This window comes from Penicillium manginii, assembly GCF_028828005.1.
Source record: "Penicillium manginii strain IBT 31320 chromosome Unknown utg000004l:1.0-7231830.0:1.0-7236170.0, whole genome shotgun sequence".
NCBI lineage: Eukaryota > Fungi > Ascomycota > Eurotiomycetes > Eurotiales > Aspergillaceae > Penicillium > Penicillium manginii.
Window position 1 is genome coordinate 4,081,532 of NW_026643105.1, and position 13,273 is coordinate 4,094,804.

The 13,273-nt window shown below is 49.6% G+C and overlaps 6 protein-coding genes across 6 annotated transcripts; 2 read left to right on the forward strand and 4 right to left on the reverse strand.

The window, feature by feature from the left end:
- Nucleotides 1–301: 301 nt before the first annotated feature.
- On the forward strand, nt 302–2,392 carry N7533_005228 (uncharacterized protein; the record flags this gene model as incomplete). Its single annotated transcript, XM_057101878.1, has 3 exons — nt 302–751; nt 849–1,383; nt 1,443–2,392. The coding sequence occupies 3 exons, from the start codon at nt 302–304 to the stop codon at nt 2,390–2,392; spliced, it is 1,935 nt and encodes a 644-aa protein (XP_056961508.1).
- Nucleotides 2,393–3,281: 889 nt separating this feature from the next.
- N7533_005229 (PH domain protein) lies at nt 3,282–5,110 on the forward strand (the record flags this gene model as incomplete). Its single annotated transcript, XM_057101879.1, has 4 exons — nt 3,282–3,473; nt 3,517–3,654; nt 3,704–3,796; nt 3,863–5,110. The coding sequence occupies 4 exons, from the start codon at nt 3,282–3,284 to the stop codon at nt 5,108–5,110; spliced, it is 1,671 nt and encodes a 556-aa protein (XP_056961509.1).
- A 319-nt stretch (nt 5,111–5,429) lies between these two features.
- N7533_005230 (uncharacterized protein) lies at nt 5,430–7,189 on the reverse strand (the record flags this gene model as incomplete). The annotated part of the gene is made up of 4 exons (XM_057101880.1): nt 5,430–5,771; nt 5,849–6,137; nt 6,214–6,767; nt 6,821–7,189. The coding sequence occupies 4 exons, from the start codon at nt 7,187–7,189 to the stop codon at nt 5,430–5,432; spliced, it is 1,554 nt and encodes a 517-aa protein (XP_056961510.1).
- A 648-nt stretch (nt 7,190–7,837) lies between these two features.
- Nucleotides 7,838–8,929, reverse strand: N7533_005231 (NAD(P)/FAD-dependent oxidoreductase; the record flags this gene model as incomplete). The annotated part of the gene is made up of 1 exon (XM_057101881.1): nt 7,838–8,929. The coding sequence occupies one exon, from the start codon at nt 8,927–8,929 to the stop codon at nt 7,838–7,840; it is 1,092 nt and encodes a 363-aa protein (XP_056961511.1).
- Nucleotides 8,930–9,705: 776 nt separating this feature from the next.
- N7533_005232 (fungal specific transcription factor domain-containing protein) lies at nt 9,706–10,841 on the reverse strand (the record flags this gene model as incomplete). The annotated part of the gene is made up of 2 exons (XM_057101882.1): nt 9,706–10,604; nt 10,664–10,841. The coding sequence occupies 2 exons, from the start codon at nt 10,839–10,841 to the stop codon at nt 9,706–9,708; spliced, it is 1,077 nt and encodes a 358-aa protein (XP_056961512.1).
- Nucleotides 10,842–12,093: 1,252 nt separating this feature from the next.
- Nucleotides 12,094–13,226, reverse strand: N7533_005233 (uncharacterized protein; the record flags this gene model as incomplete). Its single annotated transcript, XM_057101883.1, has 2 exons — nt 12,094–13,036; nt 13,105–13,226. 2 exons carry the CDS (start codon nt 13,224–13,226, stop codon nt 12,094–12,096), a joined length of 1,065 nt encoding a protein of 354 aa, XP_056961513.1.
- Between the last annotated feature and the right edge of the window lie 47 nt (nt 13,227–13,273).

The following is a 13,273-nucleotide window of genomic DNA, read 5'->3' on the forward strand; positions in this document are numbered from 1 at the left end:
ACCGCTCGTACTAACTACTAGTAGTCAGGCGCCGTCTGCACTCCGTCAGCAGGATATGTCAACATGCCGAATTAGAGGCGCTAAATTAACGCCCCCACGTACGAACAGGAGCGTCAGCAAAGGATATCATAGGGTGGCCATCTCCTGGTGAGGCACCTGGGTATTCTTAGCACTGCCCAGCCCCGGATGTGTTTCCTATCCCACCCCAGGGTGGAAATGGAATCCTTGCTCCCTTTTCATCGAAGCCTCTCCCAACTTCCAACCTTGACACATTTTGTACGAATCGCTGACACCCTCAAAAATGCGATTCCTAGACTCTACCATATTAAAATCTACCACAAACGAAGCTGGCCTCGACGCCAAATTTTTGCAGGAAAATGGAGATAAATACCATCAGGCTTTGGGGGTCAAAGCACATTATAACGAAGTGACAACCTGGTTCGAGGAAATTCCAGATTCACCATATAGTAAGGCCGAAGACGATTTACAAATCGCTCTTTATGAATACAATAAAACAACCGAAGAGAAATACCGACTAGACCTTGACTCCTATACTCTCGATGAAGTCCTTCTTGAGATAGCCGAAGCAGATGGTCGGTATAATGAAAAAGAAAAAGGCATCGCTGGCGCCCATCGTTATGCTGGAAGATTTGCTGGGAATAATGCGGATGCTCTCCTCCCTTGGCTAGAGTTGATTCCTAACGACCATGGAATGAGTGTCCTTGCCGGTGGTCTAAAGGCTATTTTGAACGTATGTGATCGAGAGCGAGCCTCTGAGAGCACCATGTCCTATAAAATGAAGCTAAACGGGTCTCCAGATTGCGAAGAAAAATGCAGAAATTCGAAAGAAGATTCTCGGCGCCTTGCATGAAATCCCCGATGTGATGTTTCAGACTCAGAAGCAACAAGAGGTTTTCTCTGCGGTTCCAAAAATCAGAAACCAGGCGATTTATCTTTACAAAATTCTTGCGCATTGCCTCGCATACCTGATCACAACCCTTAATCCAAGCAGGTCAAAAGAAAAGTTTAGAGAAAAAGCCAAAAGACTGGGAAAGAAGTTCATTCCGTACCGATCTGCAGCAGAAATAGATGGGCTCCTTGGTGATGTAGAGACAAGTGTTGGCAAGTTCCGCGATTGTTTGCAATTGGTACGCGATGAGTATATTGTGGCCACCCACGAGAATAGCAGGGTGATTCTTGATCAAGGGTCCATCATCCAGGAGAATACGGAAAATATGGGAGAACAACTTGAACATATTCGACAAGATATGAAATCTCTGAAAAGATGCCTCGACGCCAGCCGTATAGAGCAACAAATCCGGCACAGCCATGCAGTGAATTCTCAAAACTTCTTTCTTGGGTTCGTTCGATCTGATCCCCCCGGTACGTTGTGTTGTTGCCCCCCCTTCCCCCCATTGTGGAAATAACCCTGCTGATCTTAGCTCTAGAGGCACCATTCCTGGCTAGCTCATATATCAGTCAACCGCAATACCTACAGCCCTTTCTTACTGACACCGATTTATTTGATGCTATCGGAGTGCAAGTTCATGAGTCGATTGAAGACGTCGAACGCATACTCAAACATCGGGATCAATTTGATATCGCCGCTCAAACCCAGGCACAGCAGCTACTTTCCTCCGAGCAATTTATGGGATGGATGAAATCACCTCTTCCCGAGACACTCTTTGTGAAGGGACATTTTCAAATGGTCGGTCCCGGCCGTATCTCGGTGTTGTCAGCATTGTTTGCGACTCTTTCCCTCAATCTCATAAAAAACACCGATTACGTCGTTCTTCACGCCTTCTGTGGTCTGCACGAAGCCCAGAGTCATCAAAGTGTGGGACCGAACTGGTTGATTCGAAGCCTAATCGCGCAATTGCTCCTTTCTGGTATCAACTTGAATCTCGACTGTATCAACACTCGAGCATTTGCGGAAGGGATTAAGTCACACCATCTGCAGGATCTTTGCAGTATATTCCGGCTGCTGATTGAGCAACTTCCGAACACCGTCACTGTGATTTGCATCATCGATGGTGTTAATCGGTTCGAATCTGAGATCTGGAAAGCTGACATGATTGAGATTTTATTCATCTTAAACCAGATTGTGCTGAATGAGTCCCTGAGGCCGGCTTTCAAGTTACTTTTAGCTACCCCATTCTCCAATACTCGATTTGTTGAGAATCCTAATACCATCTGGTCTCATTATACTGTCAATCTCCGGCCTACTGCGGTGACTAGTGGTCGACGGATTTCCGAAAGAGGATTGTTTCGTGGGCGATCATTGGAGGAGTATCGAGCGAGATTGCAGCAGAAAGAGCAGAACTTGGCTCAGGATTCGGATGGTGAAGAGAACTCGGACTCGGATGATGATGACATAGTACTTTTTTTTTGATGAACACCTAGGTATTTGAATGGGAGTCATTTTATGTGCCCAGGTGTGTTGCCCTTGCATCGGTAGAACCGGTATTAGTACTAGTATAATATTGGTCATTTTGTTCTCATGCTGCCATAGATATCACTGGTCAGTCTCGGCATACTTAGATCACTCATCACCTGGAACCTCCTATACCTAGCAGTATCTTCCACTTTTCATCGAAACAAGAAATCACCATTTAGCCTTTACCAAGGACCGATGCAACCTCACGATCCGCACCTTGGGTGGCTCCACCACGTCTGTGGCGCCCACCCAAGGACGCGGTACGCGGTGACTGTGGGGAAAACAGGTACGTGGCTGAGTATCGGCATCACAATTTGAGTTGGCGGAAATCGTGTGCCCCTCCTTTTAACAAATCAGATTGGATTAGGGAAGAATAAGAAATCGAGAAAGACAATCGGGCTGAAATGTTGGGATTTTTTTGGAAGCGCCGAGAGCGGACAGAATGAGGTCATCGAAGATCGCCGATCGCAGGGGAAATTCCCAAAATGCACAAAAACATCCCACTTCACCCACTTCATACACCTCGACTCCTCGACTCCTCCACTCCTCCAACCTCCATTCCATTGTCCTTCTCTGACCCACTCTGGGGTGAGTCTCTCTCTTTCTCTTCCTCCGTCCCACTAGTCCGGCTAAAGACTAGTGCTTCTATTCCGCTCTCGGTTCTAACCACCTCCACAGCCACAGTTGTCCATAAACTGCTCGACTCGATCGACACACCCTACAATTACTTTGTGACACCTTCGTGCTTTGTGCTTTGTGACTTGAGCTCCGAGCCTTGTGTCCTCCTGATTCGATCTCTTCTTCCTCTTCCTCCTCCGTTTCCCCTTACTCCCCGCTATCCGCCATGTCGACCCCGGTTAGCCCCGTTGAGCACAAGCTCCCCCAGCGGTCGGGGACTGTCTCCAGCAGCTTCACCCGTCGCACCTCTATGAGTGACGATGAGGCCATCCCCGATACCGATAGTAGCCAGGTTAGTCAGGGCCATTCCTATGCATTCCGGTTCCGCGCGGACCCGCCATACAACCCCCCCCCCGCGGTAGGGAAGCAACGGCTGCTAACCTGGCCTGATGCCTTGACAGACTACCAACCTCCTAATCGAACGCCTACGAGCGTGGAAGCATGTGTGCGGAAACCTGGAGGACTATTTGAACGTCACTTCTAAGATCTCCAAGTCCCAGTCGAAGGATCACGAGAAAATCCTCAAGGTCGGTGGCCGCGTACGCGAGACCGCAATCTCCAAGCTAATCACCAAGTTGTTCTAAACAGACGGTTAATGATCCATTGAAAGAGGCACACCACTTCAGCTCCAGTGCTGGTGGTGTAGCAGGCTTGGTCGAGAATATTCGCAACAATTCTCAGGTAAAGTTCCAACAGTTATCGGCTTGTTTTACCGCACAGGACTGACCGGTGTGTACTTGTTACTAGGGAATGGTCAACATGTACCTCGATACCGAGAAGAACCTCAAGGGCAGCGTTCTCCCCACCCTCGAACGTCTGCACAAAGAGATTAAGAATAAATCCAAGGAATTGAAGTCAGGAGCGGCCAAGGGTGCCAAAGCCGTTGAAAAGGCCCGCCAACTGACCCAAAAGCACATCGAGCTGCTGGGCCAGAACTCTGCCACCCACGATTCCTCGTTCGGCAACAAGATCGAGACCGCGCACGACCCCTACATCCTCAAGCGCGGTATTAATCACCGTCTAAACAAACAAATTATCGAGGAGAACAATCACCGAAATGATATTCTCGCCGTGCAGAACTCATTCCAGTCATTCGAGGCCCATGTGCTGCAGACCTTGCAAGGCGCCTTGGAGCAGTTCTTCCAGATTATGGGCGCGCAGCTCGATCGCCAACGAGCAATGTATGGCGAGATTCTGGCCACCGCGCAACGCATCCCGCCTGACTTTGAGTGGGTCAACTTTGTCGTTCGCAACGACTCGACGCTGGTTAACCCGGACTCGCCTCCCCGCACATTCGAGAGTGTCACCTTCCCCAACATGGATCACAAATCTACGCAGCCTCTCCTAGAAGGTTCTCTCGAGCGTCGTTCCCGTGCTGTCATCAAGGGTTACAGCACCGGCTACTACGTTGTCACGCCAGCTCGTTACCTGCATGAGTTCAAGGACAATGACGACTTCCGCCAGGATCCTACTCCTCAGCTGTCTCTATACTTGCCCGACTCCATTGTTGGTGCCATTGATGGTGTGAAATTCAACGTCAAGGGTAAGGATGTGTCCAGCGGTAAGGTTGGCAATGCATTCCACACCACCACCGACCTTAGCTTCAAGGCACACTCGGCCGCTGATGCCGAGAAGTGGTGGTCCGTTATCAAGGATTCCACTCGTAGCCCTGTCCCTACCGCTGGATCTCTTGCATCGCCCACCGCAACTTCGCCAACCGCAGCTTCGCCAACTGCTGCTGCTGCTGCTGCACCCACCAGCCCATCTGCTGCTGTTAGCCCCTCCGGTAGCGCCACCCAGAACCAGCCCCCGGTATACGCCGAGAAGGATAAGGAAACTGCCAGCAGCCCGGCTTCGACGACCCCTGCCTCCCCCGCCATCGATGCCAAGGAGAAGGCCCCCACCCCCGGTATCAGCCGGACTGCCAGCACTGCCAGTCACTTCCACACTTCTCCCGGAGGATCTGCAGTGGCAGGAAGCTCCGAGAAGTCATGAAGAATTTAATTCCCTGTTCGGGTCTGCATTTCTGTCTAGTCTCGACTCAGCTTGCCTTGCATCCCCACAACATACGCATTGGATGGATTGCAGTGATGCGTTTTCAGCTTCGACTTTTTCTTTACTTTCTGCTCTGAATATTCAATCCGTCTGCTCATGATGAGCCTGAGTGGATTGTGGAATTATCTGCTCAGACCATTTTGGGACGTATGTTTTGCTTATATACTGACTAATAATCCGCGAATACCACCCATAAGATGTTCTTCAATCAACTAGATGCCTCCAATAGATTTTTCTTGAGACCCTTTTTTCATATCATCTAATTTCTCTTCCGAGCTTTCACCATCAGCGGCGAGGCGAGATCACTAATACCGACACTGATCATCTCCGGGATTTCCCCTTGGAAGCCACCTCTCTGTACCTTCGCTTTCTCCTCTTCATCCGCCAATTCAAACTGGAACTCCTTCAGCAGCGTACTCATCAACTTATAGATATTGGACATAGCCACAGTCTTCCCAATACATTGCCGACCCCCGAGGCCAAAATGCATTAAGAGCCGCCCTTTGCTCGCCACCCCGGGTATATCCCATCGCGACGGGTCGAAAACATTGTGGTCTGCCCCCCCAAACCTCCGGATTATGATGGAATGCGTGATTACAGACTGCGACAGAGGTCTGGTTGTTTCGATCCCAGGTTAGTTTCCGACATTAATAAGGGTCCCTTAGGAGTCGGACTTACCCTGCACGGAATATGATTCCCAGCAATTATCACACCTTCAGCGTTTAAGACTCTTCTTGCGAGGGGCATCGTGAAGACGGGGGTTATTCGAAAGTTCTCCTTTATGCAATTGCGCAAAAATGGCAACGAGGCTTCGGCGTCTGTCACTGAGTACGCGCTTTGGTTGGGCTGGAGAGAGGGCAACTTTTCGTCAATCTCGGTGACGCATTGGTTCATCAGATTGGTATTATGTAGGAGGTGGTAGAATAGCAGTGTCGCTGTGGCACTTGTTGTATGAGTCCCCGCGATGCTGTATCTCAAGTTAGTAAGGATTCCTTTCGAGGAAGTGGTGGTACGTGAGGCAAAGAAGTGGAAAAGAAACATACATAAAGCCAAAAGCCTCCGTCTCCAAGTCAGTCTGGGTCAGACTTTCCCCCGTATCGGGATGCTTAGCATTGATCAGATTAGTCAAAATATCCTTCCTTTCAGGGAGATCCTTCGGCGTTCCATTCTTAGACCGCAGAGTGCTCAATCTGATATTGACACATCGAGAAGCTAGGTCTGCGCAGGCCTTGCGACCTTTAAATAGAGCCTGGAGTCCCTTGTGTGGGATTTTCGGAAGCCATTTCTTGAGAGTCATTGTCATAGCCGGCCAGGCACCTGTCACGGCTGCCAACAGGCTATGTTCAATCACGGGCGGTATACGGGATTCGTCGTCGGATTCTTGAATGCCGAAAGTCTGGCTGAAGGCAAGCTCACCCAGCACATCAATAGTGTAGTAATGCAATGTCTTCTTCAAATCAAACAGCTCATCATTCAGGGCGTGGCGGGATATTTTATCCCGTAGGATCTTTATGTTTGCATCGAGGTATTGCTCCATTTCTTTAACGTAGCTCATGGAGAAGCTGTGCGACATGTGCCGTCGTCGAATGGAGTGGGCCTTGAAAATGCATCAGCAGAACGTTCAGGCTCGGGAGAAGAGGATCGACGAACCGCTTCGTCACGCATGCCGAAGACGTTCGGATGAGCTGCACCATATGCATCGTAGAATTCAGTCTTGGGCATGTACCTGGCCCCGGTCTGATAGATCAATCGGACAGCGTCCTCGTCGGTTACGCTCAACTTATCGGGGCCATACCGAACGATGGATCCGTACTTTTCATGAAGTTTTGTGAGGGTGTATGGCTGCTTCAATGTCATGAATTGATACACTTGCCATAGGTCGGTCAGCGAGGCGAGGAATGGACCTGGGTATTTTGCGAGCGGATGGAAGAATCGCTGGTAAATTATATATCCAGAAATATACACGACAAGTATCCCCACGGCGCATTCAATCGGCTGATCTATCAATTTCAATGCCATGATTTCAGCTCTGAGTTTAACCCAATTTATGGCCCAGGAGCCGTATTTATAGCAGGTCAGAGAAAGCCGGCCTGTTCATATCCCCACCCCCGCAATCTGACCAAGCAACAGCCTCCACAATCGTCTCTGCCAATCACCCACATCGATTTGTGTGACGAAATATTCAGGTCCAGTTACAATCCAGGTGATCTACTCCCCACAACCAAAAGCTGCAGCACATGGTGGAGAAGATGTTCGGGGATCCGAGCATCCTGCCTTTGTGGTTGGATCCCACATGTGATGTGGCTCCGATGTGGCTCCGATGTGGCTCTCACTTCTAGCATGGAAGGGACACCCCACGGAATGAATTTCAATTTCGTCGGGCTAGATGCCAATTTACACCAACGTCAAACGTTTAAATCACAGGCGAGCTTTCTCAAAATCGTTGAGCTTTCTCAAAGGTGGACCAGCTCGGCTTCCATCACCCGCCATATCGTTCTCCTGAGAGCCACCTGGCGACGGAGGCAGTCGCCACTTTTCGCGAAGTTCCTTAGAGGCCTTGTCCTCGAAGCAGTCTGCAATATACTTTCCCAGAATCGGAAGGAATTTGAAACCACTATTAGCTGTTAGTTGAAGAATTCCGAGCGCAAATGAATGATATAGAGATACTCACTGTCCAGCTCCACCGGTGGCCACGAAAAGACCCTCATACTTCGGGTGGTTGTCAATGATAAAGTCGCCCTTGGGAGTGTCAGTATACCAGCACAGACGGCGGTTCGACCAGGGACGCTGGGCAAGTTTAGGGAAGAAACGACGCAGGCCCTCTCGCAGGCTGTCATCTGCGTCGCTTGGAATATATCCAGTCTGCGAGTTGCTGCTCTCCAATTTTGGAGCGGAGATGGTTCGATTTCCATCGTTGGTGGTGGTGGTTTCGTTGGCATAGCCGTATCCATGGCGGGCGAGCTTCAGAATGTTAGAGCCAGGGGTGGGCGGGAAGACGAATACACCGGTAGTCATGTCGATCATGACGGGGGTGTCATCCAAGGCTCGAGCTTCGTCTTGGGTCAATTGAATGAAACCAACGGGTTGGCCTGAGGATGAAGCGGCATGTGCGACATTCAACAGTCGACTTGTCCAAGCGCCTGTGCTGAGAATCACTTGAGAGGCACGGATCGAGCCACCGCTGAGCACATTGACGCCGACGACACGTGAGCCCTCGTAAAGCAAGGAAAGAACAGTCCCGCGAGGGCCACTGATGATAGAGATTCCCTCCACGCTGCATCGCGAGGCCAGTTGCTGGATACTGCCTGCGGCATTGGCCCAGCCACCTCGTCGGTTGAGGTACCCATTCATGCCGGACAGATTGGACTGGATGTTCGGGTATGACTTAAGAAGCGCGGCAGCGTCGGGTAGATCCTCGATAGTACCGCCATTAGCCTTGACAGTGGCTGCAGACTTGGTGATCCAGTCGTTGTTAGGCGTCTCCGAAAGCAGCGCAAACCCCGACTCGTAGTAGTGGTCGGAGTATTCGGTTTTCCAGCCTTTATAGGCCTCGGCGGCCATTTTACAATAGACCGGATCAGCATAATCGATGCGAATAATTCGGGAGATATCCACGCTGCTTCCGTCGACAGCCGGAGGCGTGTACCGGTCCAGAACTGTGATGTTGGAGTATCCGCGCTGCTTCAACTCTAGTGCCGTGGACAGGCCGAAGACGCCGGCGCCCACGATGATGATCGAATCATTCTTGGATGCAGGCATTTTGAAGCTTCGAGAACTATTATAGGATAGACTCTGAGGCTTTGTAAGGTGCTGGATGACACGAACATTTAAAAGAAGAAATGTGGAGGTTTGACAGGAACCCCCGGGGTGTTGCCGGGTCTTGGCGCCCGGGGAAGACGGAAGTGGACCGGGTCTGGTAGAAAATACTTGCGTTCCGGATTCATGATAGACTGCATCATTATGTTATACTAGAATACATCGGCTATCTGTTCTCACCCTGGGTTCACACTAAGCCAGTCCTCAAATGCTCGCCCATAATCCTGAAGTTGTAGGAACAATGTGTCTCCACAGTTCAAATCCAACGCCGGATCCTCCGGCAAGTTCGATAGATCTATAGGTGCCGAGTTTTGACCCACTGCATTTTGGCCTTGTGGGATGTGTTCGGCCTGCTCTGGAGGATATGTGACACATTCAGATGCTACTGTTTTGTGCCCTGAGAGACCAGCAGACCCAATGAGAGCAAAGTCAGGTTCAGCAATGACTCCAGCAGAATTCATTCTAGAATTCCCAACGCTGTCTTTGCCCAATATAGGGCCAAATATATCGGTTGAATAGTCCGGCGACTTGCTTGCGTGCGGATAGACTAATATTTCCCATAGAAGCTGGAAATTAACGGACCATTTGGGGCTGGAGGGGGAGTTTGCTGCACCCGGCTCGGTAAATAGACCGCCAGGGGAGATGCTGCCTCTGAGCTGCTCGAGTTTTTGTGCCTGATGAATACCATTATTAGCCTTGAAACCGCAATCACTAGATTTTCAACTCACTTGTCGTGCGATGTGTGGCCATCGACGGGCCATTGCATGTAGGAAACGAAGACATTTCTCAAATCCCATCTGGGCCTTTTTGCTGAATGCCTCGTCTTCCGTGAAACTATGTTGAAGGTAGATCGTTGCAACGACCGCCACACAATGGCCTAGCGTGGGGTCCGATATTTCAAATCGCTTATGCTCCACAAGGTCAAGAAAATGCGATATCCAGCCACAGTGCAGTGTGAGTTGTTCGAAGGAATTGCGAAGGAATGTTTGGGGCATAGTTCTCCGGAAGTTTCTTAGGCGCATAGAAAGGAGAAAGGGGTGGTTTAGAAGAGCCGGAACTGCATGCCAGATTATTTGGAAGAATAACCATGGGCCCCAGTAGTTTCGATACTTCTGTAGATCTGACGAGGAATAGTCTTGAAACCGGCTTGCATGCAGCCGAAACCTTAGTGGCATGCAGCTCTCATGCTCAGTGTGCCAGTATGTGATCATACCATAGTGAGATTGCGGATGCCATGGAGGATCGGCATCGACACGATAATCCATCGCGTACTTGCATGCTAGAGCCCATAGCTCACTAGCATGCATATTAGCAGCCTTGATTCCGATATCTAGCTTCAAGCCGCTTGTTCCCCGCCGAGTGTCCTTTTTTGATATCATTGTTTCAAATAATGGTGTCGCGAGCCATGTGTCACACGAAAGGTCTGTGGTGTCCTTTGGTGGAAAGGCATGGAGGCTTCCTTGAAGATTCTGGAGCAATATCACACTCGCGTGGCAGAGCTTCCGCTCGTCGTTTTCGTTGTCTAAAGTATTGACGAACTCGATATCGCCCACTCGAGTGCTACGAATGAAATATCCAGCCATGCGAGAGTAGAAACCAGCGCGAATCAGGTTACCAGCTAATTGAGAGTCAGCATGAGGAAAATGGAAATTTTGTTCCGCGCCTAGCCATGCTCACCTGTGTATTCTAGCATACTCAGCAAACAGAGGCTCTGTATCGTGGAAAGCTCCACATTGCCATCATCCAAGCGCGACAGGACCGCTTGACGGGACTTTTTGATCTTGCTTTGAATCTCAGATTCAATTTGGCTGTCTTTGACTCCTCTTCCCTGGAATCGAAGGCCTAAGGCCTCCATGGCAAGAAGTAGTTCAGGATCTCTCCTCCCAAGATTCTCAGGAGATAGTACCCCACAAGGGAATAAAGAAAGTGGTTGAGAGTTGCAGAAAGTGAAATATGAATCAAGAGCTGGTGCATCAGACGAGTGTTCACTGGAAGATCTGTTAGTGCGAGAACCTTGGAAGTTGAACAGATGAAACGAAAGTTGGATATCTTACATGAGATCGGTATCTGGTGTTGAGAGGCTCGGATTTGGCAAAGGCTCCTCCTCTTGCGTCAGTCTTTCGGAGATAGGCCCGGAAGCCTTCAAATTTTCTTGTGTATTTTGGCTGCAATTCGAAGATGAGAGAAGAGCGAATGGCAGACCAAACGAGTACTTACGTGATGAAGTCTATCAATTTCTCTAGCTTATTTTCGATCCGCGAAACGCGATCTTCCTATTAGCGCCTGTTAGAAGCGGATTTTCGGCGGTTTCACTGGGGCTAGACCTGGCATTCTCACCATATTCCTTGCAAAGTCGGAACCTTCTTCCACAACATCCGTGCCCGCATACAGGCATTTTTGGCCTAGTCTCTCGCAAAAGGAGCAGATCGGTTTCTCCCCGGGACATCTTGTTTTTTTGCGTCTGTCTGAAAGTCAGTATCCGGTGAAAATCCGCCAGGCCGGGAAAGTTGAGTTGGGCCTTTACCGGCATGGCTCACAGGCTTGACGGGCGCGCTTCGCCGGACGCTCATCTTCCGTGGTGGCCATTAGTAAGAGACGACTGACGTTCCAAGTTCCGGCCGGATCAGAATAATGAGACCGGGATCTATAGCTTCCAAAGGCGTTGTCCAGTTCGATCTGCAGCAAAACTGCAGGTGGATGCGCGGCTAAAAGACGGAGCGGGGCGGAAGCGGGAAAAAACCCGGAGAGCGCTCAGCTTATCACCGTAATGATACTAGACTTCTTCCAAGTTATTTAATCGGGTTCCTTCCTCGCCTACAATGAGATTAATTACATTTCTATGTGCCCCTTTGACTCGGATTATCAAAAGAAAAAGTTTGTTATTTGAAATGTTGCCCCCAAATTAGTAGTACAATATGCGCCAGTTGTACATCCGCTTCAACGCCAAGATGAAAAATAAAAGAAAAAATAAAAGAAGCAAAGACCTCACTTGGTATGTAACAAAATAAAAGGCTGAACAGAATATAAGTGACTGTAACCTATTGTGATTTAAAGAGACAGCCTGCGCTTCACGTATATCATCTTCCGTAACTCCAAAATCGACCAACCTAGACTTGATTGGCAAATAAGGTATTTTCTTTCGCATAGCTCTGAGTTTTGGCATTCGAGGCGGTTCCCTCCGCAAAACTGCCATCTGTGCAGGCATCCCACTGCCCAGGATTCTCCCAGAACTTCTCATGCGAGGCTTGGCCCTTGAACATGCCCTTTACGTCAAGGGGGTCGACGAAAGTCTCCCATCGACTGCGGCGATCTCGCCAGCCAGGTCCAACACGTTCAGTCTGGCCATCAGTATCAAGATAGCGGTGCTTTTGTTTGGGAAGATAGCGTCCAGGGTGCAATAGGTTCAGCCAGTATGTAAAGATCAACATGGGGCCTAACTCGAATGCATATAGGTACCATTCGTTGCTGAGGATGGCTCCGCAGTTCTCGGTGCAGCCAAGTTTGTCAAACATTTCAAAGGACTCGACAGCGCGGAAGATACAGCGCAGAACCACGAAGATAGAGGTGCCGTATAGGGTAAAACAGACCAATCGCACGTTGCGAGCTACCTTGCCGGCCTTAGATGCGCGGCGATGGACCGTTGCCACGATCGCGATAACAAGCATTTCCACCACACCTTGCAGAATGAGACCGGCAGCGATAAGCTGGCCGCCCTTCTTGTATTCGTCGAGTTCCTTTCCAGCAGCTGCATTCTTGGCAGCTCCAGCAGCAGTCATGCCCTCCACTGCGGCACCAAGATAGACGAAGAAGATCAACACGCGATCGGGATTCAGGACTGCGTGCATGGGGAGATAGTTCATCAGTCGGCCAACTATGTTGTATGCAGCAGCTGAATAAACTGGTGGAGCTAGGTAGATAAAGACTGCCTGAGCGACATAGAGTCCCAAATGGTCAGGATAGTAACTGGAGATACATCGAAGGATCCATCCGGTGGTAAAGATGATACCTCCCCAGCTGATAAAGAAGGTAACACGCCAGAATCTATAGCGACTATAGTAGGGAGAAATCAGTATGCGTATACTAGTAGGATTCATATTTCAGAATTCATGAAAACGTACATATTTTGGAAAGTGTGTAGAATTAAAGAAATAGCCACAAGCGCCGCGAACACAGCTGGTAGGATATGGCTGGGCTTGTAAAGATAGTAGCCATGAGGCCTTTCTTGAGCGTCGACAGCCATGATTGGTAAATGACTTGAACTTGAATGGTTGAATATTTGATTGAGGA